This window comes from Dermochelys coriacea, chromosome 5 (genome assembly GCF_009764565.3).
Source record: "Dermochelys coriacea isolate rDerCor1 chromosome 5, rDerCor1.pri.v4, whole genome shotgun sequence".
NCBI lineage: Eukaryota > Metazoa > Chordata > Testudines > Dermochelyidae > Dermochelys > Dermochelys coriacea.
In genome coordinates, this window is record NC_050072.1 from 105418728 (window position 1) to 105445664 (window position 26937).

The 26937-nt window shown below is 47.3% G+C and overlaps 1 protein-coding gene and 1 long non-coding RNA gene across 2 annotated transcripts in view; one reads left to right on the plus strand and one right to left on the minus strand.

The window, feature by feature from the left end:
- The window catches only part of GLDC (glycine decarboxylase), a 70035-nt gene extending 57408 nt beyond the window's left edge, over window positions 1–12627 (minus strand). Inside the window, exons 1-2 of the mRNA XM_038403392.2 lie at window positions 12570–12627; window positions 12061–12139 (exon numbers count right to left, since the gene is read on the minus strand). Coding sequence (XP_038259320.1) covers window positions 12061–12076 — 16 coding nt within the window. The 5' untranslated portion in view covers window positions 12077–12139; window positions 12570–12627. The remainder of the gene's footprint in view (window positions 1–12060; window positions 12140–12569) is intronic.
- On the plus strand, window positions 12029–25897 carry LOC119856183. The gene is made up of 3 exons (XR_005293196.2): window positions 12029–12156; window positions 17919–17976; window positions 24608–25897. It is a non-coding gene; the product is annotated as an uncharacterized LOC119856183 (long non-coding RNA).
- Window positions 25898–26937: the final 1040 nt, after the last annotated feature.

Here is a 26937-nt window from a genome sequence, read left to right on the forward strand (position 1 = left end):
CTTAAATCTTCTCTCATAAAAGATAGGTTCTCCATTCCTGTGATCATCCTAGTAGCTCTTCTGTGCACTTAGTCCAGTTTGAATTCATCTTTCTTAAACATGGGAGACCAGACTTGCCTACACTATTCAAGATGAGGTCTTACCAGTGCCTTATATAATGGTATTAACACTTCCCTGTCTCTACTGGAAATACCTCGCCTGATGCATCCTAGAACTGCATTAGCTTTTTTCATGGCCGTACCACATTCGTGGCTCAATCATCCTGTGATCAACCAATCAGTCCAGGTCTTTCCCCTGCTCTGTCACTTCTGATATGTCCTCAGCTTACAAAGAAAATTCTTGTTTTTAGTCTCTATAAAATTTCTGTTCCAGTTTTCAAGATCTTCCAGATCTTCTTGTACAATATCCCAGGCCTCCTCCATATTGGCAATACCTCCCAACTTTGTGTCATCCGCAAACTTTATTAATACACTCCCCCATTTGTTACCAAGGTTATTAATGAAAACGTTAAATAAGATGGGTCCCAAAACTGATCCCTGAGGAATGTCTCCTTTAATAAACTCCCTCCAGCCTGACAGTTCACCTTTCAGTATGACCCACTGTAGTCTCCCTTTTAACCAGTTCCTTACCCACATTTCAATTCTCATATTAATCCTCATCTTCAATTTAAATAAATTTCCCATGTGGAACTGTATAAAATCCTTACTGAAATCCAGGTAGATTGGTTATGCAGTATATCCAATTTTTAGAAAAAGGAAATCTTCTCAAAGAAAGAGATCAGGTTGGTCTGGCACAATCAACCCTTTGTAAAACCATGTTGTAATTTAGCCTAATTTTTCTTCTATGGTCTGAACTACTTTCTCTTTCAAAATTTGTTCCAAGACCCTGAATATAATTTAGGGGTCCTGGAGTTTCCTGGATCATTGTTAATATAGTACCTGTTTTAAAGAAGGGCTGGGGGGACAATTTGCCAGTCAGAAGTAACAGCCCCCCAAGTTGACAGATTCATTAAAAATCCTTGCCATTGGTCTTGCAATTTCATGTGCCAGTTCATTTAATATTCTTGGATGGAGATTATCTGGGCCCCCTGGTTTGGTCCCATTAAGCTGTTTGAGTTTGACTTCTACCTCAGATGTAGTAATTCCTACTTCTATATCTTCCTTCCTATCAGCCACCCTGAAGCTACCCTTAAGTTCCAATGAAGTCACACAAATGAGGGTCATTCTTGTCAGTTGCCCGCTTGTGCAGATCAAGGAATGACTGGTTCACATTCTTTTCCAGGTGCAAGGCACACTCCACTGCTGTCAACCCATTTAACTTTATTAAAACCAAAGGCAAAAGTATTCTTTTGTGTTGGGCCATGCCTAGATTATCTTTAATCACTACTCCATCCCCAGTGTTTAGCATTTCCACTTTTTTCATTGTTTTATTTTTATTTTATATGGCAGAAGTGGCCAAACCACAGCTTTTCTACAGTTAAAGTGCAGTTCGCAGAGCCGCCCACATTTCTCCACCCGCCCATTCTCCAACTACCAGAATGAGGGATGGGCGCTTGGGGCTTCTGCCTTGCAGCAGGGTGGTGGGGGTAGGGACTTCTCAGAGCTTCAGTCCTGCCGGATGTGCTTTCAGCAGAGCTGAAGCCCTGAGCCGCAGCTCACAAACTTCTGACAATTGTCGTATTCGGCTCACTGGGTAAGTAAGCTTCGTCACCTCTGTTATAGGACTAAAGAAACTTTACTATTGCAAGGTCCAATTCTGCTTGGCTTTTGGCAGTTCTCACTTTTTCCTCTATGCTTTCTGACCTCCAAAAAGGTAGCTTTCCTGGCTGATCCATCCCATCTTCCAATCCTTGTAGGCTCTTTCAACCCATTTGAGATGCTCGGTCTGCAATCTTTCCTTAGGAATTTTTTCCCCCTTGCTTAAGGTGCAGGCTTCAGATAGCTTCTGCAACTTTGATAAAGTAATTCCAAGCCTCTTCCACATTCAGATCCTTCAGTCCAGTCACTTCCCTTAATTCTTCCACATCTGCCCTTTTGACATCATGGACCCTATTTGCAGATGCATTTTTATTTATCTTTCCATTTTGTTTAAACCAAATTATATCATGATCATTCAAACTAAGGTTGTGCTCTGCAACCATTTCTTCTATGTGGTGCTAGTTACTTGCCACTATTAAATCTAAAATGGCATCACCTCTTATTGGTTCAGTGACTATTTGGTGAAGAACTCTGTCAGCTATGACATCCAGGAGTATCTGGACCCTACCCTTATTAGTAGCATTTGTCCTCAAATCTATATTTGTGAAATTGAAGTCTGTTGGAAATTGTGGGATTATTTTATTAAAAATACTGAAGAGGTTTCTATTCATATCAAAATCTGCTTCCGGCAGTCTGTAGCAGACTTCCAACCAGTATCCCAGTGGAACCTTTGTTTGATTCAAAAAACATTCTGGAGAAGAAAGCTAACAGATTTGGTTGTATCTATTCCATCACTTCTAACTTCTTTAGAATCTACCTCATTATTGATGGTGTGATTTAATCATGGGTGTTTTTAGCAAAAGTCATGGATGGGTCACGGCAAGAAAACAAACAAACAAAAAAAATCATCACAGCCCATGACCTATCCTTGGCTTATACCCCTGACTGAATCTTAAGGAGGGGTGTTGCTGGGGCAGAGGGGATGGAGACTGTGGCACTAGCTGCCAGAGGGAGAGCCCTGGGGGCCCATAACACCAGCTGCCAGGGGGAAGCCCTGGGGGGCCAGTGGCTGCCAGAGGCAGGGGGAGCCTCAAGGCCAGCCACTGCTCAGGCAGTCCCCAGGGCCAGCTGCCCAGGGCTGCCAAAGCAGCAACCAGTGTGGATGGCCCTGGGGCCGCTCCAGCACTGATGTGGCCAGGTGCTTGGGTGGCCCTGGGGTCAGCCACACTGCCCTCTGCAGAAGTTACGGAGGTCACAGGAAGTCACAGAATCTGTTACTTCTGCAACCTCTATGACAAACACTGAGCTATACTCATCATTAATATATAGTGCTACTCCACCACCTTTACTCCTGTCTTTCCTAAGCAGCACATACCCTTCAATACCTGTAGTCCAATCATGACTGCTGTTCAACCATGTTTTTGTTATCCCTATATCTGGTTTCACTTCCTGTACCAGTAATTCTAGTTCCTCCATTTTGTTACCCAGATGCCTTATATTGGTGTACAGACATCTTAGTAGTTTCTGCGTGGCTTCCCCGATTCCTTGCTCAATTAGGTACAGTCATTCTGCTGCTAATATCACCTCCCTGACCATTACTGTCAGTGGTCTTGGCATTATCTTTTCTCTTGGATGTCCATTCTCCTAGTTTTTGTTGTTCCTTTCTCCATTGCTGTATCCTCTTACTTGATTTTCCTCCGGCTCAGTATTTAGAAGCAGGAATGATGATTACATGAGCATCTCTCAGCTATGTTCCCTGAATTTCTAGTTTTAAAGCTCTTTGGTACAACTGATTAAATCTCCATCCCAGGAGTCTATTTCCCTCCTAATCAGGTGGAAATGGTGAGAACAGTCCTCTGTCCATGAATGCCTCTCAGTGGTCGGACATCCAAAATCTCTCCTTTATAGTATCATTGCATAAGCCATCTGTTGAGCATCATAATTGTGTCTTCCCTTCACTCTCCTCCTCTAGGGACAGGTTGAATCCCAATGATTGAATTCCTGAACTTCAATTTCTTTACATATCTTCCCCAGCCTCGCAGAGTCTGGCTGGAATGCATCAAGGGAGACTATATCAGTATTATTTGTTCCCACATGAAGAACAAATCAGTAGATTGTCTCCTGCTCCCATTAGGATCCTCTTCAGACTCAGATCTACATCCTGTATCTTAGCTCCTGGAACCAGCAAGCACTTCTGTTCCCAAATCACTCTTGTGACAGGCCTCTATGTAATTGAAGACTCCCTACTAAGCACAGGCGGGCTGCTTGCCTGTCCTTCTGAGTAGGGAGTCCAGTTACACAGACCTTACTTTTCCTGGTGTTTGGTGCAAGTCTCCAGCCATCCCCATTCTTGTCTTCTGTTTTCACTAAGAATTCAAGTGTCAATATTGTAGCTCTTACGCTACAGACTTTTTTTTTTTTTAAAGGAGAAACCACCCACAAATTGTCAATCCCTAAAAGTTTTCTTCCCAGCTCTCAATCTTCAGCTTCTCCACTCCATCTCTCAATTTCTCATGCCGTTATGTCTTGTCAATTTTTTTATGGCATATGAAGAACTATCTGGCTTCAGATGCTGCTACTGCCTTAGTATCCCTTCTTCCACAGTTAATCAGACTTCATAATGTGGGTGTTTACATAATAGTTCTCCCACTTCTAGAAGTCTGGTTTATTAGCAAAATTCAAACACTACAGTTCTTCCGCTCAGCCTTCTTTTGGATCTCAATCTTGGTTGCAGAGTTCTCATGTCTGTTCCTGCTGAAGCTTCACTCCTAGTAAACTTGCTCCCCCTAGTCTTCTGCTTCAGAACTTAAGGAGAGCTTCAGTATAAAGCAGTGGTTTTTGAACTTTTTTCCTGGCAACCCAGTTGAAGAAAATTGTTGATGCCTGCAGCCCAACAGAACTGGTGATGAGGGGTTTGAGGTGTGGGAGTGGCTCAGGGCTGGGGCAGATGGTTGGGGTGCAGGGGGTGAGGGCTGCGGGGTGGGGCTGGGAATGAGGGGTTCAAGGTGTGGGGCAGAGGGTTGGGGTGCAGGAGGGGGTCGGGGCTGGGGGTTCTGGCTCTGGGGTGGGGCCAGGGATGAGGGGTTTGGGGTGCAGGAAGGGGCTCCAGTATAGGGGGCACTCAGGGCTGGGGCAGGGGATTGAAGAGCAGGGTTGGGGCACAGGCTTACCTCAGGCAGCATTACAGCGGGGGTGCTAAGGCAGGCTTCCTGCCTGTCCTGGCACTATGGACCACACTGCGCCCCGGAAGCAGCCAGCGGCAGGTCTGGCTCCTAGGCGGAGGCGCGCGCAAGCCAATGGGAACTGGCCAATGAGAGTGCAGAGCTTGGGGTGGAGGCAGCACGCAGAGCCCCGTAGGCCCCCCCGTCTAGGAGCCGGATCTGCTGCTGGCTGCTTCCGGGGCACAGCATTGTGTCAGAACAGGTAAGGACTAGCCGGCCTTAGCCAGGCAGCGCCACCGACGGGACTTTTAACGGTCCGGTCAGCACCACGACCCCATCCCTTACCCCAGTACTGGGTCGCAACCTGCAGTTTTAAAGCCATTGGTATAAAGCAGCTCAGAAAGACCACCTGCTCCTTTGAGTCACTCCCCTGACTGGACTCAGGCTCCAGTTCTTTTATATCCTGCAGCAAGCCTGATTCTTAGTCAGATGTTCCCATTATATGGTCCTGAAAAAGGTAAACTAGTTGCAGGTGAGGCTGAAACCTAAACTCTCAATGTGCCAGCTCACCCTGTGAATGGCAAATACTGAATTTAAGAGATAAATAAGGTTACTGCAGTGGTTTTTAAAATTTAAATTTATATAATGGAGTTTTTAAACTTAAGGGGTCAGAGAATTTCCAGTTTGCAACCCCTGAATGCTGCCAAATCCAGGGACCTTGTTGCAGAATAGGGGTCCAATTTGCCCCTGAATACACAGGCTTTAAACAAATTGAACTCCTGCATATTACTCTTCTCTGAAGACAGGCAGTACGAACAAGACTAGTGACACTGGTCACAATATACAACATTTGTATGTATTATTTATTCTTCATATTGTAAACACTGTGGTTTTAGATCAGAGATTTAATTATTTTTAACTTTTCCCCTCCAGGTTGTGAAATAAGAAAGCATCATACCAAACTGGGCAAAATAAAATTGATAAATGAATACAGATTAAGAAACACGTGGAAGTCGGCCATCACATTCAATCTCCTGCTGCCAGTTTTCTAGGGCAGCACAGATTAAATGCTTAATCTTCACTGCTGAAAATAGTCCAGTAATCCTTTACATACCTTAGCTGACAAATCTTTTCTTGAATAAATAAGTGCAGTTGACCTTGTTTTTTTTTTTTAATTCAGTATATAACATTATCAGAGGCAATACTACTCAAAGAAGAGAACACTGCAGATTCTGCCAAGAGTTAAATGTTAACATTTACAGATTTCACAACTTCAACAAACAAGTTGCTGCTTTTTAGCAGAAAGAGCTCCCACTGCTACCTTGCCTTATGTAGATTTCCAATTTCTTCCCCCCCCCGTCTCTCACAGATACACACACATGCATGCATCCACCTGCTCATGCACTCACACACTTGCTATGATGCTTTCTAGAAGCTATAAGATAGTTTAGTTCTTTGTGTGATCTATAATGTTTCTTTCACAGCTTTGCTTAGATGACCTGATTTTACTTGTTTGAGACCCACTAATCTATGCAAGATGGCATTCTGAAACCAGAGCTCTGCATCTTTCCACTCCCATCGCACGCAGTTCTATTTATCTGAATTTTGTTCTCCCACTTTGTCACTAAGGAAGAGGTAACATACATATATCTTAGTATGATAAATCGTGCTAGAACACTCTCACAGTAAGTCAATAAGAATGCCCAGTTTTGGAATGTTTTAAATGAACAGGCCCCAGTCCATGCAAATATAGTTCTGGGTTCATTTAATCAATAACACTGGAGTGGCAAAGCCCTCTGTCCATCTTGGATGGAGAAGCACCAGAGTAGGCAGGGAAGGGCCCTGCTGGCAGTAAAGATGTGGCCACTGGTCAAAAGACACTGAAAGGCAGGGACAGAGAACACCAGTAACACATCACAGAACAGACAGCAGAAGAGTGAGAATTTTAACTGCTCACAGCATGGATCTGAAGTTGAGCCATAACCAAAATCAAACGCCAACTAATTTAATCTGTTTTGGTGAATATATAACACTCATATCACTCCAGTGATGCAATGACAATCACACACACCTCAGTGGAATTATACCACCTTAATTCATAATTAATTTATACCAAGTCAAATAATGTTTTATTGGTTAGTAGTTAAAACTTCCTAGACATGGTCCCTCACCCACTAAACACTGGCAGAAAAGAAATACTGCGCGGAACAACAAAAAGGTAAAGAGTGTTCAATTTTTATTTATTTATTTTTACTTAATGGATATGGAACATCACAGGTGCCAGGAGGAGAGAGGGAACTGTCAAGGACATCTTGTGTACCCTGAATTCTGGTTGGGAAGGGAAGCCAGTGCCAGCATCTTTTTCTTCTGGAAGGAATCTCTATTCTTTTATAATAAACATCAATGACATTTCCTTCCCCCTCTTCTGTCCACCCATTGGCCCTATCTACACTAAGGCCATGTGACATCAATACTATGAACACTTTACTAGTATGGGAATACCAGGATATTATACCAGAAAAGATCTCCTAGCATTGATGCAACTTATATTGGCAAAGCTGGGCTTTTACCTGTATACCTTATTCCACTAGCCCAAAGTGAAAAAGCTATAATTGTAAAAGTGCATGTTTTCTGATATAACTGCATCACCAGGGATTTCTGTCAGCACAGTTATATTGGTTAAGGAAGAGACCATATCTCTCACCACCCCAACCTAGCTATTCTAACAAAAGCCTATCGTGTGGATGTCACCTATGAAATTTAGAACTTATTTCTCACTTTGGAGTACTTTCACTGATAACAGTGGAAGCTATATGCAGATAAGTCTTCTGCATCTTTGCTACCGCCACTTCTAATTTGGGCTTGAAAGTGTACTTCACATTTAACCACAGGTGCCCAAAGGCCACATATCCCTCCAGAGCCATACCACTTCCCTACACCATATTCCTCATAGGAGATCATCTTTATTGCCTGATCAGTTACTTAGCTAATATCAAGGCCTTGTCTACACATGAAAGTTTTATCAGTTATACTGATATAAACTCCTGTGTTAACACTCTTATTGCAGTATGAGTGGCTTTTTCAGGTTAGTTTAAACCCTTTGCTAAGTAAAAAAGCTAAATATAAAGCACTACTCATATTAGAATAAGTGTTCACATGCGGGGGGAGTAGTTATACTTATAATTATATTGGCTTAAATTCACATTCTTATTCTGAAAAAAAAAAAAAAAAAAAGAACAAAAAACAAAAACCTCCCACATAAACAAGTCCAAGAACATATACCACTACCACAATCTTAAATAAGGCAGAAGTTGAAAGCACTCAATTCCTGCTTATTCTGGGTGAGTGGATATAATTTAAATGTGTATCCAACCCAAACTTTGACTTCAGTTGGACTTGAGCACATCCTTGAGTGCTTTCCTGAACTGATCTCTATTCTCTGGAATAAAAATATTCTATGTATACATTTTAAAAGCCCTGTTACACAAAAACCATTGATCTATTCCCAACAGTCATGTTAGAAAAGGGTTAGCTATTTAAATTACCAGGTTTAACAAAAAACACTAGTAGAGATTGCTTGCCCTGCTCCCACATAAAATGTGAAAATACTGTGTACATTTTATGAATTGTTGGGAGAAGGAAATTTTTTTAAGAGAGTTTAACATGTTTTAAATAAAGTGTAATTCTCAAACACAAGGTGACTTTCCCTTAATCTATAAGTGTGGAAACAATATACATACATACCACATTTCTATAAGAACTTCTACTTGACAGCTAGAAAGACAGCCTTACCCTACATGGATAGGAGGCAAGTTTGATCCAGCTCTTCTGGGTACAAGATGTTCAGTACAAGTCCCACACTTTTTAGACAGCTTTTAGTAGATCTTTAAACAAATATAGTCTTCCACCAGCAATACAAAAAGACATGGAATGCTCGCCACATTCCAAAAGTGTGCAAATTTGAATACTGCCCAATCATAACACAAGGCGGGGTGGAAGGGAGAGGAGGGAAGTAGGACAAAAAGGTGGCAATGCACAACTGGAAAAAGCTAATTCTGAATTCCATGTGAGGCCTGGATCAAAACAGTAATTCAAAAAATGGGAAATAAGGACAACATAGAAGGCATAAATGAAAGTTTTGTGCTCTAATGAACTGGAGAATAAATGCAAATATGTTTGAAGGAGATAGGATTAACTGAGGAAAAGAATGGCAACTTTAACATGGGTCTTTTGCAGAGCTCCTCAAATTCTGATTTTCAATTAACACAGTAGTTACTATTTCCTCCAAATCACATTTTATTGTTTCCTCATCCCAGACAGGGACGCATTCAGTGCATTTGGGTACAAAGTGTAAAAGAACATCTAGGCTTTTTTTTAAATATGTAAACATGTTGACATATCAAGTTTGTTACTCATATGTTTAAACCACACAATAAGAACAAGAATAAATTACACAACCAAAATCCCCTTCTGCTTCCCAGTTTGGCTTCTGGAGTGCTTGAAATTTTCAGTTCCCAAGCACACAAACCTAAACTAAATCTGAACTGTCTAGGTTTTAAGGGTCACTGTTAAACAAAAAGTAGCATGCAATGGTCAATTGTATTCCTCTAAAGTTTATTTTTCAAGTATCTCTTTTTCAGTATAATAGAAAAGATAAAATAGAGTAACAGCTGGATCAGTCTCCAGTTAACTCCAGTAAACAGGATGTTAGCAACGGAGATCTAATGAAGAAAATATTTCCAAACAGTTACCTGCCTGCCTCAGACATCAAGTAGAAAGTAGTTATGATTATCACTAACTCATGCTAGTGATTGGGAGACCATGATAAATTAATTATACAAATTAGCATGTGAGCACATTATAGAAAGGATAATGCATCAAAATGCACTTTAGTTTATTTTGACAACAGTAGTTAGTGTTTAATTATTTATAATCACTTATAATGTATCAGTAAATGTACTGTAGCATATTCAGTAAGTCTTAGCAGATGCTGTAATGAAGTTTTCTATTACTATCAAGTCTTTGAGAAGTGGGGAGACACTGCCTTGTATGCGAGTTATTTTAAGAAGTGTACATTAGTGAGGTTCTACTTCAATTCACTTACAGTTTTAAAATTATCTGACAAGTTTGATGGAAACAGCATTTACAAATATGCTTTGACTTTTAATAGAGACATTCCAATCCTAGAATATACTGCCTAGCTATGTCACCATTAGGGAGATATTAAATTATCCCTACTTATGCAAATCATGAAGATAGTGAGGAGGAGGAGTTTAAGAGCACCCCACTCTTTTTAAGGTGGGAAAAAAGTTATTTAAAAATAAAATACACCAATGCATCAAAGATTTAAATAAATATTTGAAATAAAGACTTTTCATCATATTGTGTTATGCCTGGCTAGAAGTAGTTTTTTCAGGCTATAGTTTTCCTAGCTGTTCATTCTGGCTGCTGCTTCTGTTTGTGATGTCATCTCAAACTAACCAGATTGAACTGGTCAGGAACCTTAAAAAGCTGAGGGGCCTGAAGTTTACACTCAAATTACAGTTTGCTGATGAGCATATTAAAAGGGAGCAAGAGCAATCAAATAATTTGTCCTATTTGCTAATATGTTAAATACTAACATAAAGCTAAGAAAGGATAGTGATGTAGTGATTTTCAGAATGCTATGTTTCAGAGTAGCAGCCGTGTTAGTCTGTATTCGCAAAAAGAAAAGGAGTAATTTGTGGCACCTTAGAGACTAACAAATTTATTAGAGCATAGCTTTCGTGAGCTACAGCTCACTTCATTTAAATGAAATGCATCCGATGAAGTGAGCTGTAGCTCACGAAAGCTTATGCTCTAATAAATTTGTAGTCCTCTAAGGAGCCACAAGTACTCCTTTTCTTTTTTCAGAATGCTTAGGTTTCAGAATAGCAGCCGTGTTAGTCTGTATTCGCAAAAAAGAAAGGAGTTTTGTTAGTCTCTAAGGTGCCACAAGTACTCCTTTTCTTTTTTCAGAATGCTAGCAGCTCTTAAGCTCAGTGCAATTATTTAGTCAATAAGACTTTTAAAATGTTTTTTGGCACCAGTGTGTTTTCCCAGGAAGATATTGGCAAGCACATTTATTATGGTCTTTATGTACTAATGTAATTGTACATTTTTAAAATGTTCCCTCTAATTAAATGTTTGAGACTTCCTTAGTTTTAAGGAATTGAAATCTACAAGTTCCCGCAGCATACTAACAGCACCTGTAGCTTGGATTTACGACAAGAATAATTTGCTAACTATACTAGTGCCCATTAGTACTATTATAGTTAAGATTCAGGCTACTATTAAAAGTAACCTCTATACCCAAGTTAAATCCTATTTTCTGATGACTAATTCAACTAGAAAAAAAAATTCTGTTGGGTAGAAATACTGCAAACAGGTTTTCATCAAAACAGGTTCTACATTTATTAAATAGTACAACCAGGAGGACCTTTGTTTCTCATGATTGCTGAATTTTGATTCCAGTTTTAAAATTTATGTACATCATTGATCAGTGGGATCAATTATTTTTTTTTTTTAAAATCAGACTAAACTTTAAACCATAAGTAGTTATTTTCTCTATGATACAGAAGCCTTCTAGTCCTTTTTAGTATTTTATTTAAAGATGCAAATTCCTGAGCAACAGGCCCAAAGTGTCACTCAGCATAGGAGGTAACAATTTTAGAGGTGCAGTTTGCCAATAACTTGTGCTAGGGTGACTCAGATTTATGAACAGCAATTTTCAATTCATATTACAGTGCTTTCAGGGCATGCCAGGTGACTGCACTTTAGTTAACTCAAAACACATCTTCAGGTAGTCTCATCCTGTTCCTAAAGTTTATTTGTTTTAAATGTGAAAACAACAACAGATAATTTTATGCAGCCAACATACTGCTACAACTAGGCACAACATCACGGACTGACGAGCAATACAGTATAGTACTGGCCATGATTGTTTTTGCTTCTTTGTGCGTAAGTCCTGTTGCTTTTACTGTGAATGGGTGGGTTTTCGTTACAGTTTTTTTACACAATTTAGTCATTAGACTAATTACTGGGATACAGAAAGGAAGCAAAACTGTAACTCCTCCGCTGAGCTATTTTAAGCCGATTAATTAGACCAGGAGCAAGAGGGGCAAGGAGGAGGAGATTTTACACAAAGCTCCTACTGGCGTCCAGGCGTGAACTGGTCAACTTACAAATATGGTCAGCCATCTCAGAGGCCTTCTCAGGCGGATGCTGGCAGGGACGGTTTTATCGATCAGCTCATCGATACTCTGGAAAAGGACATCCATGTAAGTACCGCGCGTCCACGGGAACAGGGCAGCTTTCTGTTTGCCAGCTGCACTAACGCGCCACACAAACTTCGAAAGGAGTCTCTCCCCTCCACCGTCTCCCCTCCAGTCTCTCAGTGGGACCTTTGTTGAGACCCGTTTCGCATGTTCCCGCAGTCCGGGCGAGTCCCCACTTCTTGCTCTTGTGCACCTCGCTCCGGAACTTCCCTGCGGCGGAGGGTGAGGCAGACGACGGGAGGACGCGCCGGCGAAGTGGTTTTAGGGGATGCAAAGATTGCACAGGCAGGGTACGGGGGGGGGGGGGGGAAAGCGAGCAGGAAAACACGGGGGGCACCAGACTGAGGAGCGGGGGGGGGGGGGGATGGGGACAGAGCGAGCAGCACAGGGGGCAAGGAGCCCGCAGGGACTTACACGCCAGACCCACGCTGTGCAGCATTCTCCCGCTTTCTTTGTCCCGTGGGCCGATGTGCCGCTGGGAGAAGTCATCGTGCCGGGGCAGGAGCTGCTCGATGTACCGGGAGGACTCGGAAGCGGCGGCGCTGGTGGTGGGGGCGCTGCCCGCCGCCGCCGCGCTCTGACTGCCCCCCCGCCATCCCCATCTGCCCGGCGGCTTCTTCCCGCCAGGGCGGCCCCCGGCCCACGAGCCGCCCCCACCAGCGGGCACAGGTCTGCATGCCGCCGCCGCGCCCAGCCAACTCCCCCGCCGCCAGCCGCACCTGCCGGCACTTTGTGGGGAGGCCCGAGGCGCCCCACTCCCGGCCAATGGCAGCCCGAGGGGAGGGCCGCTCGCCCCGCCCCACACAACCCGGCCCGCCGGCCACCTGCCGCTGCGCCCGCTGCCACCGACAGGGCAAGTTTTCCCCTCGCCCTTCCCACCCGCCACAGCCCCAGCCCCAGCACCCAGCTCCCCTCCCCCCCAGCCCAGCCCCAGCCCAGCCCCCTTCTCCAGCCCAGCCCCCTCCCACCCGCAGACCCCTGCCCCACGCCCCTTCTCCAGCCCAGCCCAGCCCCTTCCCACCCGCAGACCCCTGCCCCAACCCCCTTCTCCCCCCCAGCCCCCTGCCCCAGCCCCCTTCTCCAGCCCCAGCTCCCCTCCCACCAGCCCAGCCCCAGCCCCAGCCCCCTTCTCCAGCCCAGTCCCCCTCCCACCCGCAGACCCCTGCCCCAGCCCAGCCCCCTTCCCACCCGCCCAGCCCCAGCCCCCTTCTCCAGCCCAGCCCAGCCCCCTTCCCACCCGCAGACCCCTGCCCCAGCCCCCTTCTCCAGCCCAGCCCAGCCCAGCCCCCTTCCCACCCGCAGACCCCTGCCCCAGCCCAGCCCCCTTCCCACCCGCCCAGCCCCAGCCCCCTTCTCCAGCCCAGCCCAGCCCCCTTCCCACCCGCAGACCCCTGCCCCAGCCCCCTTCTCCAGCCCCCCTCCCACCCGCAGACCCCTGCCCCAGCCCCCTTCTCCAGCTCCAGCCCCCTCCCACCCGCAGACCCCTGCCCCAACCCCCTTCTCCAGCCCAGCCCAGCCCAGCCCCCTTCCCACCCGCAGACCCCTGCCCCAGCCCCACTTCTCCAGCTCCAGCCCCCCTCCCACCCGCAGACCCCTGCCCAGCCCCCTTCTCCAGCCCAGCCCCCTTCCCACCCGCAGACCCCTGCCCCAGCCCCCTTCTCCAGCCCCCCTCCCACCCGCAGACCCCTGCCCCAGCCCCCTTCTCCAGCCCCCCTCCCACCCGCAGACCCCTGCCCCAGCCCCCCTTCTCCCAGCCCAGCCCAGCCCCTTCCCACCCGCAGACCCTGCCCCAGCCCAGCCCCCTTCCCACCCGCAGACCCTGCCCAGCCCCACTTCTCCAGCTCCAGCCCCCCTCCCACCCGCAGACCCCTGCCCCAGCCCCCTTCTCCCAGCCCAGCCCCCTTCCCACCCGCAGACCCCTGCCCCAGCCCCTTCTCCAGCCCAGCCCAGCCCCTTCCCACCCGCAGACCCCTGCCCCAGCCCCCTTCTCCAGCCCAGTCCAGCCCAGCCCAGCCCCCTTCCCACCCCAGCCCCCCTGCCCCAACTCCCTTCTCCAGCCAGCCCCCTTCCCACCCGCAGACCCCTGCCCAGCCCCCTTCTCCAGCCCCAGCTCCCTTCCCACCCGCAGACCCCTGCCCCAGCCCCCTTCTCCAGCCCAGCCCAGCCCCCTTCCCACCCGCAGCCCCCTGCCCCAGCCCCACTTCTCCAGCTCCAGCCCCCCTCCCACCCGCAGACCCCTGCCCCAGCCCCCGGTCTCTAGCCCCAGCTCCCTTCCCACCCGCAGACCCCTGCCCCAGCCCCCTTCTCCAGCCCAGCCCCCTTCCCACCTGCAGCACCCCTGCCCCAGCCCCACTTCTCCAGCTCCAGCCCCCCTCCCAGCCGCAGACCCCTGCACCAACCCCCTTCTCCAGCCCCAGCTCCCTTCCCACCCGCAGACCCCTGCCACCAGCCCGACTTCTCCAGCTCCAGCCCCCCTGCCTCATCCCCCTTCTCCAGCCCCAGCCCCCTTCCCACCCGCAGACCCCTGCCCCAGCCCCACTTCTCCAGCTCCAGCCCCCCTCCCACCCACAGACTCCCCTGCCCCAGTCCCCCTTTCCAGCCCCAGTCCCCTTCCCACCCACAGACCCCTGCCCCAGCCCCTTCTCCAGCCCCAGCCCCTTCCCACCCGCAGACCCTGCCCCAGCCCCCCTTCTCCAGCCCAGCCCCCTTCCCAACCGCAGACCCCTGCCCCAACCCCCTTCTCCAGCCCCAGCCCCCAGCCCCCTTCCCACCCGCAGACTCCCGCCCAGCCCCCTTCCCACCCGCAGACCCCTGCCCCAGCCCCACTTCTCCCAGCCCCGCTTCTCCTGCCTCAGCCCCACCCCCTGCTCCCGTTCCCACCGCAACCCCTGCCCCAGCCCCCCTTCTCTAGCCCCAGCTCCCTTCTCACCCCAGACCCCCCCCAGCCCCCCCCTTCTCTAGCCCCAGCTCCTTCCCACCGCAGACCCGCCCACCCCCCTTCTCCACCCCCAGACCCCTTCCCCAGCCCCAGACCCCTTCCCACCCGCAGACCCCTTCTCTGCCTTCCACCTCCCTTCTCCACAAGCCCCAGACCCCTTCCCACCCGCAGACCCCTTCTCCTCCCAGCCCCGTTCCCACCCGCAGACCCCTGCCCCAGCCCCCTTCTAGCCCCAGCCCGTTCCCACCCGCAGACCCCGCCCCAGCCCCTTCTCCAGCCCCAGCCCCCTTCCCACCCGCAGACCCCTGCCTCAGCCCCCCTTCTCCAGCCCCCGCCCCCTTCCCACCCGCAGAGCCCCTTCCCCAGCCCCCTTCCCAGCCCCCCTTCTCCCCCAACCCCTTCCCACCTGCAGACCCCTGCCCCAGCCCCCTTCCCACCCTCAGAGCCCCATCCCCAGCCCCCCTTCTCCATCCCCAGCCCCCTTCCCACCCGCAGAACCCCTGCCCCATCCCCCCTTCTCTATCCCCAGCCCCCTTCCCACCCGCAGAGGCCCCCTTCTCTATCCCCAGCCCTCCTTCTCTATCCCCCGCCCCCCTTCCCATCCGCAGAGCCCCTGCCCCAGCCCCCCTTCTCTATCCCCAGCCCCTTCCCACCCGCAGAGCCCCCCTTCTCTATCCCCAGCCCTCTTTCTCTATCCCCAGCCCCCCTTTCCACCCACAGACCCCTGCCCCAGCCCCCCTTCTCCATCCCTAGATGCCCTCAGCCCCCTTCCCACCCACAGAGCCCCTTCCCCAGTCCCCTTTCTCATCTCCAGCCCCCCTCAGCCCCCTTCCCACCCACAGACCCCTTCCCCACTCCCCCTTCTGCATCCCCAGTCCCCTCAGCCTCCTTCCCACCTGGAGAGCCCCATCCCCAGTCCTCCTTCTCCATCCCCAGGCCCCCTCATCCTCCTTCCCACCACCGAGCCCCTTCCCCAGCCCTCCTTCTCCATCCCCAATAGCCCCTTTCCACCTGCAGAGCCCCTTCCCCAGTCCACCTTCTACATCCCCAGACCTCCTCACCTCCATCTTCTCCAAAAACACTCCCCTCCCAGACCCCCTCATCCCTTTGCCCTATCGACCCCACTCCCTCCCCATTCCCTGATCCTCTCATTCCCTCTGCTGTCCATCCCACTCCCATACCTCATCCGTCATCCTCCTCCCCATCCCCAGATCCCCTTCCTCACCCTCAGACCTTCCTCATCCCCAGTCAACCCCCAGCCCTCTTCATCCCCACTCCTAGTCCTCCCCTCATCATCCTCAGCTAGGGTGACCAGATGTCCCATTTTTAAAGGGACAGTCCCGATTTTTGGGACTTTTTCTTATATTGGCGCCTATCACCCCCCACCCCCTGTCCTATTTTTTCATAGTTGCTTTCTGGTAACCCTATCCTCAGCCCCCTTCACCGCTCCCACCCCCTCATCCCTATCGACCCCTATCCTGAGTAACCCCACTTCCCCTGCACTTATGGTCCTCATCTCCCATCTTTCCTCTTCTAGCTCCTCAGTCTAGGCTCTTACTGGACTCTATCTAGCTTTCCATTCCGCCCTCCACCCCCATGATCCCCCCTTCCACTGCCCCGTATTAAGCCCTCACCCTATAGCTCCTTTTCTCCTCATGTTTCCACTGTCCCTCATTCTTCAGTTCTAGATCTCCCTACCCCAGCTTCCCCTGTTCCCTGCTCTCACCCCTCTTCCTCTCAAGCAACTCAAAAGTTTCAGGTCTATTTCAATAATTATATTGGCATGACAAAGCATGGAAGTATTGGCAAGCCTAACACATGAAATGTCTGTCACCATTTACATAATATCCTCTTGTAAACACATCACAATACCAAAGTGTAAGCCAAATTCAGATCTGAAAGAGGGGAAGTAGTGGCTGAAGATTAACAGTAACAATATGTTGTACTTCTGTAGCACACATTTTGTTCCACTCCCCTGCACCCCAAACTATTAGAGGATACTGCTAATGTATTTGATTACAGCCAGAAACTTTGATGGGAAAGTTTATATAAGTGCCAAATACAGTTACTTTTTCAGCTGCAGTTCTGTTCAGGACTAGCATCTGAAGAATAAAAGTTTTTTTTTTTTTTAAATAAGTGCTGCTTTTTCATAGCAGTGAAATAATATCAGCCATAAATATAATATTTTTATCAGAAAATCCTCATTATCTAAATTCAGGTAATGTTTGGCTATTTAGGTGTCCATTATTACGATATCTGACTGCCTACCAAGAAATTGAAAAAGAGTTATCCCCCACACTCAACATCCATCATCTGTATGAACCTCCCACTCACCTACCCCCCCAAAAAACTACTCTTGCCTCAAACCCTTTATGATCTGAATAAATTCTGACCTATTCCATTTAAGAAGATGAAATTCTGCTGTATTTGTAAACTTATCTTTTCCCATTCTGTAGGCATGGTACAGATTTTGACAATTCTATTCCTAAAGTATACTTATCAGAATTGCAAGTGATTTTCTTTAACCTAAAAAGGTAATTAGGCTATACAATCTTGTATGTGTTTGATTATTAACATTTGAGATACTGGCATATAGCCAGTTGTGGGAGCAGGAAAGAGTGGAGGAAAAAGAAAAAAGAAATTCACTGTAAACTAAATGCCTATGACCAGATTCTCAATTGGTATAAATTAGCATAACTCCACTGACTTCAATGGAGCTATGCTCTTTTACATCAGCTGAGAATCTGGCCCTTAGGTCTCTAATTTTGTCTTCTATCTCTAAGGAAACCTTTAGTTTTAATCTTTATTTTTATTTTATTTCATCTAGTAATTGGGGATTCCCCTCCTTCTCATCCTTACTGCAGAAAGCAGCAGCAAGCTTTAATGTAAGTAAACTGGAACATGGATATCTGTCTCACAAGCATAAGGGAGCAGTTATTTCTTTGATGTCAGAACTCTGAAAGCTGTTTGCCAGCACATCTTTCAAAATGCTCCCAGAATGCAGCATTACACGATATATCTAATTGTATTAAATGGTAATTGCACCCTGATAGGAAAACTTGTAGTGATTCTCCTTCTTTAGAGCTCTCACCAGGCAAAATAATCAGCCTTCCAGTTCATGCAACCCCCATATTGTGGTGGTGCGGTGGAGTGACTTATCTATGATACACATCAGTCTGCTGTGCGAGGGCATAAAGAAAACAAAGAACCCTGTGTGCCTGGGAATTGCAGAGCTGAGTTGGAATGGTGAATTCTGGTAAATTTCCTGTTAGGGATCCACTAAATGCTTGTATCAGAGTAGCAGCCGTGTTAGTCTGTATTCGCAAAAAGAAAAGGAGTACTTGTGGCACCTTAGAGACTAACAAATTTATTAGAGCATAAGCTTTCGTGAAGTGACCTGTAGCTCACGAAAGCTTATGCTCTAATAAATGCTTGTAGTAACTCTCCTAAATGGGCCACAGTGGGTAGCATATTCAATCCAACTTTTCTGGACACCTAAAATGCAGGAGAAGTTTCGGAAGATTGCCTTATGTAGTAGGTCTGACCAACAATCAGGGCTGAAAGGGCTCACTGAAACCCATATGTCTGCATGTATTTATATCAATCTGCAAACTCCATTTTGTTTTTGGGAGGGCCATTTTGACTGTAAAACTGTTCTTTGCCTGCACCTTAGCTCCACAGCATACATAATGAGCTGAAAAAGAGGGTCAGGAGGAATAAATTCTTAAACTTAGCAGAGGGTTACCCAGGGAGGGTCATTAAACTTCGATGCAAACACCCTTTGACAAAGAACTGTCTATTGCCCAGGGAAACCTGTTCTACCAGGTGGGCTAGTGACCAAGCAACAGATCATCTGATAGGATGCTTTGATCAGTTGATGGGGGTTTGAAGCTGATCAGGGAAGTCACCAGACAGGACTGGAAGTTATAAAAGGACAAGGTCTGCTGAGTAGCTCTTGCTCACTGACTAGAACAAGAAGATTGAGAGATAGGAAGGAAGGAAGGAATAAGGGAGGCAAGAGGATGGGATGCAGCAGAATCCTGGACTCCCCTGAACAGATGCTGACCAATCCCGAAGGACTTTTGGAATGGTGAGGAAACTGGGCAGGGATTTGCATGCAAATTTTGTCTCCCTCCTTGATCTGTATCCTCTCTTGTATTGTCTATGAGTAAAGTGGAATTGGTTTGGAATTCTTTTGCAAAGTCTGTGTGTTCTGGCTTCAACAGTCCAGTGTCCCTGAAAGTTAAACTAAAAACTAGCATAAACCAGTTGGAGCTCTGGGGAGAGTGTGCTTGAGCAACTAGGGCACTTTGCGGGGGAGGGAGGGAGGGATCAGCACTGGCTGCTGGGGACCTAGGGTAGTTTAATCACAGGATCCCATTCCTGGAAGTGTTAACAGACAGTCTATGCCCTAGAAATATGGTCGAAGACTGGCTGAAGCGTGCTGAGACCTAGGGTAGCTCAGAAGCATGCTGGATCGGGGTTTGGATCCAAGCACAACAGCCTGCTCCAGCAGAAGAAGCTTGACCAGATCTACAACAGTGGGGTTTAGTTGTTTTGTTTTTTAACGTGATTTATAATTCTCTTATTATACTTTATTATAATAGGTTAGTACTCTTCCAAAATTGTCAGCCAGAGAAATGCTTTGGATAGGGTTTCCAACTTTCTAATTGCACAAAACCAACATCCCTTGCCCCGTCCCACCGCACCCCTTCTCTGAGGCCCCACCTGCCCTCACTCCATCCCCCCCTCCTGCCATGGCTCACTCTCCCTTGCCCTCACTTACTTTCACTGGGCTGGGGGTTGGGGTAAGGCCTCTGACTGGGGGTGTGACGCTGGGGTGGGGCCAGAAATGAGGGATTCAGGGTGCAGAAGGGGGCTCCAGGCTGGGGCAGGGAGTTGGGGTGCAGGAGGGGGTGTGGGCTCTGGCTGGGGGTGTGGGCTCTGGAGTGCAGGAAGGGACTCAGAGCTGGGGAAGGGGGTTGGGGTGCAGGCTCTGGGAGAGAGTTAGGGTGTGGGAGGGGGTTCCAATCTGGGGCAGGGAGTTGGGGTTCAGGAGTGGGATTGAGGCACAGGCTCCAGCTGGGTGGCACTTACTGGTAAGCAGTGCAGTGGGGCTTAGGCACGCTCCATGTAGTTCCAGGAAGCGGTCGGCATGTCCCTGCGGCCCCTAGGCAGAGGGGCCAGGGGGCTGTGCGTGCTGGCCCTCAGCTCTCATTGGTCATGGTTCCAGGCCAATGGGAGCTGCAGAGCCTGCGCTGGGGGAGGGGGCAGTACGTGGAGCTTCCCTGATTGCCCCTCTGCCTATGGGCCACAGGGACATGCTGACCACTTCCGGGAGCTGCATGGAGGCAGGGCAGGCAGGAGGGAGTGCTGACCGGAACCGCCAGGATCCCTTTTTGGCTGGGCATTCCAGTTGAAAATCGGATGCCTGGCAACTCTACTCAGCAGGCTAATGATGCTGAGTGGGGGTTAAAGTAACATGGAGCATAGGTCCCTATACTTTGCCAAAAGCAGATGGAGAATTTCCTCTCCTGGCTTTTTCTCTCTTGGGCTTTGGAAACCTGTCCTCCTGCTCCTTTGCTTCTTCTCTACTGGTTGGTAAAAATCAGGATTCATCAAGCAGGAAAAACAGTTGCCTGGCTGAGGAGTTTATCAGGTTACAACCTTTCCTGCTAGTAAACGGAGCAGTACCAGCACCTGATGGGAGAAGAATTATCCAAGCTGCTTTTGTAATCAGCAGGAAGACTAAGTGTCAGAAGCAAAACAGAGTAAATCTCTTGATCAGTTACAGTTATCGAGCTTATAACTCTCATGTTTAAGTAGTCTGGCTGTGGTGGTGTCTCCAGCTCCTGCTTACTACCTAATCTATTCAGTTACCTCCCCTTTCCCTTTCTTTCACTTCGGATGGCCAATCCATAGCTGCCAAGTTTTTTCCTGTTCCATGTGTTCCTGTTCTCATGCACTCATGAGAAAATGTCACTGATTTTTCCCCCTCAGAGTTCTGCTCCCATCCCCCACCATCAATGAGAGCATATGTATGGGAAGTAGTAGGGTATTGCTGGTGGGGGCTAGGGGAACTTGAGGTAAATCCTCTCATTCTGCCCTTCTCCTTATTAGCCTCATCAGTATCATCCCCCATTCTTTTCACCATTTTCACCCCACTCCATCCCAACTCTCCCAGGGGCTCTTGGTACCTCCTCCACCTCTCAAGGGGCTTCACACTAGCAAGCCAGCAGGGGAACAAATGGATGGGAGGCACAGAGGCTGTCTGAAATTGGGTGCAAAAGTAGAGATCAACAGGATCAAGTGCAGTTATTTGCTTGCAGACCAGCTGAATGAAGGAGATCTCTAGAGCCAGGTTGCTGGAAGGTGTGACAGGGCTGCCAAATACATTAAATGGGTAACACCTGATAGCCCTGCCAAGCTCCTAAACCTACAAAACTGCTGTCAACAGCAAGGTTTGAGAGACTGTTATTGGGGCCATATGCCCCCAAAGTCCTGCCTCTGTAGGGAAGCAGAGTGCTTAGGTAGTCCCCTCCCCTTGTTGCTGCTGAATTTCTCTCTTGGAGAACACTGGGGCTTTTCAAAAGGCCTGCCCCCCACTCCCCAGGAAATTCTGTGTAAGACGCCAGTCTACATGCTAATAAGGCCAGATGCCTCTATAGTCCTACATTAGGGAGGTATTAATGATATCAAACTAACTATAGTACCCTTACTTTCCTGCTTGATTTTAATAGATGTGCAGGACATAGTTCCCACAAACAAAGAGCAGCCTCAAGCACCCTTAGCTCATCAAAGAGTTTAGTAAATGACACTGGTTGAAACTCAAGTAAAGTAAACATGACATGTCCTCTTCAGGCACAGTTCTGCTCCCCTGAAATTAATGTAGTCTGAATATCTGCAAAAAGAGATAGAAAATGCCTCCCAATGAAAAACATGCAATTTCATTCCAAACTGTCCAGTGCCAGGAACAGTTTCACTGGAGGATGCTCTGCAGAAGTGAGGGTGAAAAATAAACAATAAGGATTAAAACTGCTGTATTTGGTCCACACTGGTTTGAATAGTTTACTGGAAACAGTTTAAAAGAAAATACATTTCTTGAAACGATAATAAAAAGGTTTCCTATAAATGAATAATATCAATTCCTTCACTGTAGTAAAAATTAACAGTAGAACTTGGAATTTCTATAGAGTCTTCCACCAAACGATCACAAAGCACTTTATAAACATTAAAAAACCGAAACCTTACAGCACTTCTCTGAGACAGTATTATCCTTATTTTATGGATAGGGCATCCTGAGGCACCACAAATTGAAGTGGTTTGTCTAGGGGGAAACACAAAGTTTATGGCAGAGCTGAGAATAGAACCAATATTTCTGGAGTCACACGCCTTCCCCATCCCCATCCTTCCCCATTCCCCTGGTTTTTGGGGGAGCAAAACCAAACAGGATACTTTATAGAAAATGTTTCAGTTGGAGTCTTCAAACCAGACAAACTCCTTGGTTCTACATTCTCCCTCCCAAATTGTATAATCCCACCACTGCAATCCAGTCAGTTTTTACAGTTACCACGGGTGTTTAGTTACAAAATGCCTACCCTCGCTAGTCCGATATTTTTTAAAAATAACCTGTTTACAAACCCCTGGTTATTTTTTTAAATACAAAATGTACCAATATCCACACTCTAGACTAGGGGTGGGAAAACTTTTTGGCCTGAAGGCCACATCGGGATTGCAAAACTGTAAGGAGGGCCAGGTAGGGAAGGCTGTGTCTCCCCAAACAGCCTAGCCCCTGCCCCCATCTGCCCCCTCCCATTTTCCACCCCCCGACTGCTCCCCCTCAGAACCTCCGCCCCATCCAACTGCCCCCGCTCCTTGTCCCCTGACTGCCCCCCGTGATCCCCGGCCCCCTTACCATGCCGCTCAGAGCAGCATATCTGGCAGCCACGCCGCCTGGCCGGAGCCAGACATGCTGCCCTGCAGGAGCACGCAGCCCCGCTGCCCGCGCAACGGCATGGCTGCGGGGGACGGGGAGCAGCAGGGGAGGGGCCTCCCTGGCCAGGAGTTCAGGAGCCGGGGGGACAGTCCCGCAGGCTGTAGTTTGCCCACCTCTGCCCTAGACTGTAGTTCTACAGTTCCTTGATTTTCTTTGTTTTTGAATAGTGTTAAAGGGGAGCAGGGGGGGAGCAATTAATCCCTCTTGACTAGCACACTGATTTGTTTAAAATTAGTTTAAAAATCAGTTTGCAAATTCATGCCACCAAAATTAACCACAATAAGGGAAGTGGTGGGTTACTCTTAGAGGATACAATACTGTTTCTTTGTGGTGAGTGAAACCTCTATTTCATTTGAATAATGTGTTTCAAAATCTCTCTGTATATCATGGGTAACAATAGTATGCTATTCTAGGCCAGTCACATTAGACTCCTTCCCTCTCTAATTTATTGTTCCTTATAGCTATAAATAGCAGTCATAAGAGCAAGGAAATTAAGACAATTATTCTTAAAGAGCCTGAGTGGTCTAGTGGAGTGATCCGTAGAACTGGGATAATACCTGCCTCACAGGGCTGTGTGAGAATTGATTTGATAATATTTGTACTGTGCTCTGAACATGAAAAACATTGTATGTGAGGAGTTATTATTAGTACCGGAGAGGAGATGTATCAATTTAACCCACAACCTTTTTCCAAGATATTATTCAGGCCATCCCAGCTTTTTTCCAAACACTCTTTCAATGATCCAGTGGTTGAGTGCACTCTCTCCAACTTGCTGCGCACAATCGATGGTTTGGTGTCCAGCTCTAAATACAGAAAAATCACTTCTTTGTCTGAAGCAGGGTGGCCAACCTGTGGCTTTGGAGCCCCATGTGGCTCTTCAGAAATTAATGTGTGGCTCCTCGTATAGCACCGACTCTGGGCTGAGAGTACAGGTGCCAACTTTCCAATGTGCTAGGGGGGTGACTCACTGCTCAACCCCAGGCTCTGCCACAGGCCCTGCCCCCACTCCACCCCTGCCCCGCCCCCCTCCCCGTAGCCTGCAGTGCCTTTGCTTCTCTCCCTCCCAACACAGAGCCTCCTGCCATGCCAGGAAACAGCTGATGGTGAGGGTGCGGGGAGGGACAGGGAGGTGCTGATTGGCAGGGCTGCCAGTGGGTGGGAGGTGCTGGGAGTGGGGTGGGGAGCTGATGGGTGGGGAGGCTGTTGACATGGGTGGCTCTTGGCAATGTACATTATTAAATTCTGGCTCCTTCTCAGGCTCAGGTTGGCCACCCTTGGTCTGAAGTCTAGTGCAGATGTTTGGGCCCATAAATCCATCTAAAAGATAGGCAGTTAAAGTCTGGACTTTTGATGCCCTTGGAAACTTTGTGATGCAAGTTTCTCCAAATTCTGTCTGGAATCTTCCTACATTATTCTAATTAGTTAGGTTACAGGATGCATGAATGAGCTTGTGATTTTTGTATTTTGGATCTTTCAATAATTATTCAGCTGGCAGACCTTTAAAACAAACTTTATCCTAGGTGCTTTCATCTCACCGGGGCTTTGCAGGAACTATGAGACATACAGATATCAACTCCCTTCTTTGAAGCCCAACTCAAATGCCTGCCTACAGACTGCCTCCAAACGTCTTTCTAACAGTTTTCCCAGTCATCAGTTTACCCTCCTCATTCTTGCATTCCCCACTCTAATCAGACATGTAATTCGGGAGTTCCCCTACTATGACAACTCTTGATGTCACCTCTAGATTATTTGAGGGTGGTAAAGACCATCTGTATCTACTCAAACAATTTGCATTGTTAAATTGCAGCATTTCCTGTGCGCTTGTTTAATCCTGTAAAATATTGCTAGAAGGTTTATCTTTTGATTTTGTATTTAGACAGCATCCTCTTCCTTAGACTCTAAAACATGCTTATTAATTAAAAAGCTATGTAGGTACATAGGTAAACCTAGCTATAGTTTTGAGAAATATTGTCAAGGTCCCCTCCACAAAAATATAAATGGATCATGAACTGAGACATTGCATTCCACATTCTTTATGAAAATATGTTTATGATATGAATGACATAACTGAGATATACTTTATGGAAGATGGCTCATGTGAGATATCATTGGAAAGGTTATGATTTACTGAATGCAGTTATCCAATTTGTATGCTTGAATCATTTCTGTATCTGAAGTTAGGAATATTGACTATGTATCTGTATTTCAACTATGCTACTTTGGGTTATGCCCACTGATAACACTTCAGGTACAACAATGGAAAAGCCAGACCGGGTGGATGGCCTATCAGCAAGGACAATGGACTATAAAAGAGCTTAGTCTTCCTGTGAACATGTGGGTCAGCCTGTGAGAATGGCTACAGGGGCCCTATCGAGGCATTTTACCATGTCACCTGATACCGGAACCCATCTTGAATTCTGTACTTTTCCATGAGAAAGTTGGAGGGTGGGGGTCAAACTAGGAAACAAAGGACTCCCGCCTTATGCAAATCCTATTTAAGGGTGGGGAGTGAGGTAATCTTGGTTGTCAGTTCTCCCCTGCTACCCCACCCAAGATGACTGCTGGAAACAACTAAGACTGAACTGGGGGAAAGAACTGGACCCAGGCTGAAGGGCATCTGGCCTGTGAAGAAGATTATTAGAATCACATTTAGGGTGAGAATTTACATGTAATTAGTTTCCTTAGTGTATTAAGCTTAGTTTGCAAGCTCTGTTTTATTTTCTTAGTAATTTGCCTTGTTCTGTCTGCTACCTCCTAACTACTTAAAATAGACCTGTTATAGTTAATAAATGTATTTCTGGTTTACAGTATAACCCAGTTTATGTGATTTCTTTTTCCTGAAGTTGCGCATACCCTCCTCCATATTGAGGGAGGAGGCAAATTTCATATAATTTTGGGTTTGTACTCCGAGGGGGTGGACATCTGGGTGCTGTGGCAAGCCCCCTTAAGCTGAGCCTTCTCAGAGCGGATCTCTGTCTCTCTGTGCAGCTGGGTGTGGCCCTGCCTGTGGCTTGGCTGGAAAGGCTGGGAAGCCTAGTCCAGCAAGACCAGGTAAAGGGGGTCCAGGCTGGCAGAACAGCCTGCCTCAGTGGTGTCCCAGCACACCAGGTGACATCCCAGGGGGTCCAACCCATCACAGGTACTCCTGTTAAAAATGGGAGGATCTTGGTACAGATTCACCCGTGTCTATTCTGGCTTCTGAAGAGTAGGACAGAGGCCCTGCAATGGCAAGTCCTCGGGAGAAAGAGGAAGGCTCCAGCAGCTGAAAATGACTACCTTTTACACTGCTAAGAAAGGTGCAGAAGTCAGCACTTCAGTGACTTGGCCGGGGTATGTGCTGAATCAGAATATCCCCAAAACAATGCCCAAAAGCAGGGTTTTGTTTTGTTTTTTAACAGAACTTTACCCTAAGAGGCAGGACATCCACAGTACCACCTGCCTTTCTTTGGGGGAATCCTTCCTTGGATGCATGGGCACAGAGAGATGTAGTGTACTTTTATAGCTGGGGTGAATCTAGCCCAGTGATGAAGATTCTTCAGACTTGCTTGCAGCCTTACTTTTATAATGGCTACTGCTTCCAGATAGAAGGTTTTTCCCACCACCAAGTCTCATAAACAAGCAGCAAGGGTGAATTAACAAATTCTGGTTTTTTTAAATGTATTTACAGTACAGATGATTGTTAGCAAATAAAAGATCTAACCCTTAGAAAATAAAAAGCACACTATAACGTTGTTTCTGGATCTTGTGTTACTGCTACATAATAATTTTGAGAGGTCACTGCCTAAACACACAAAACAGCTTATTTCTCATAAAATATTCAAGCTCTACCCTGAGTCTCCACACTATCTGC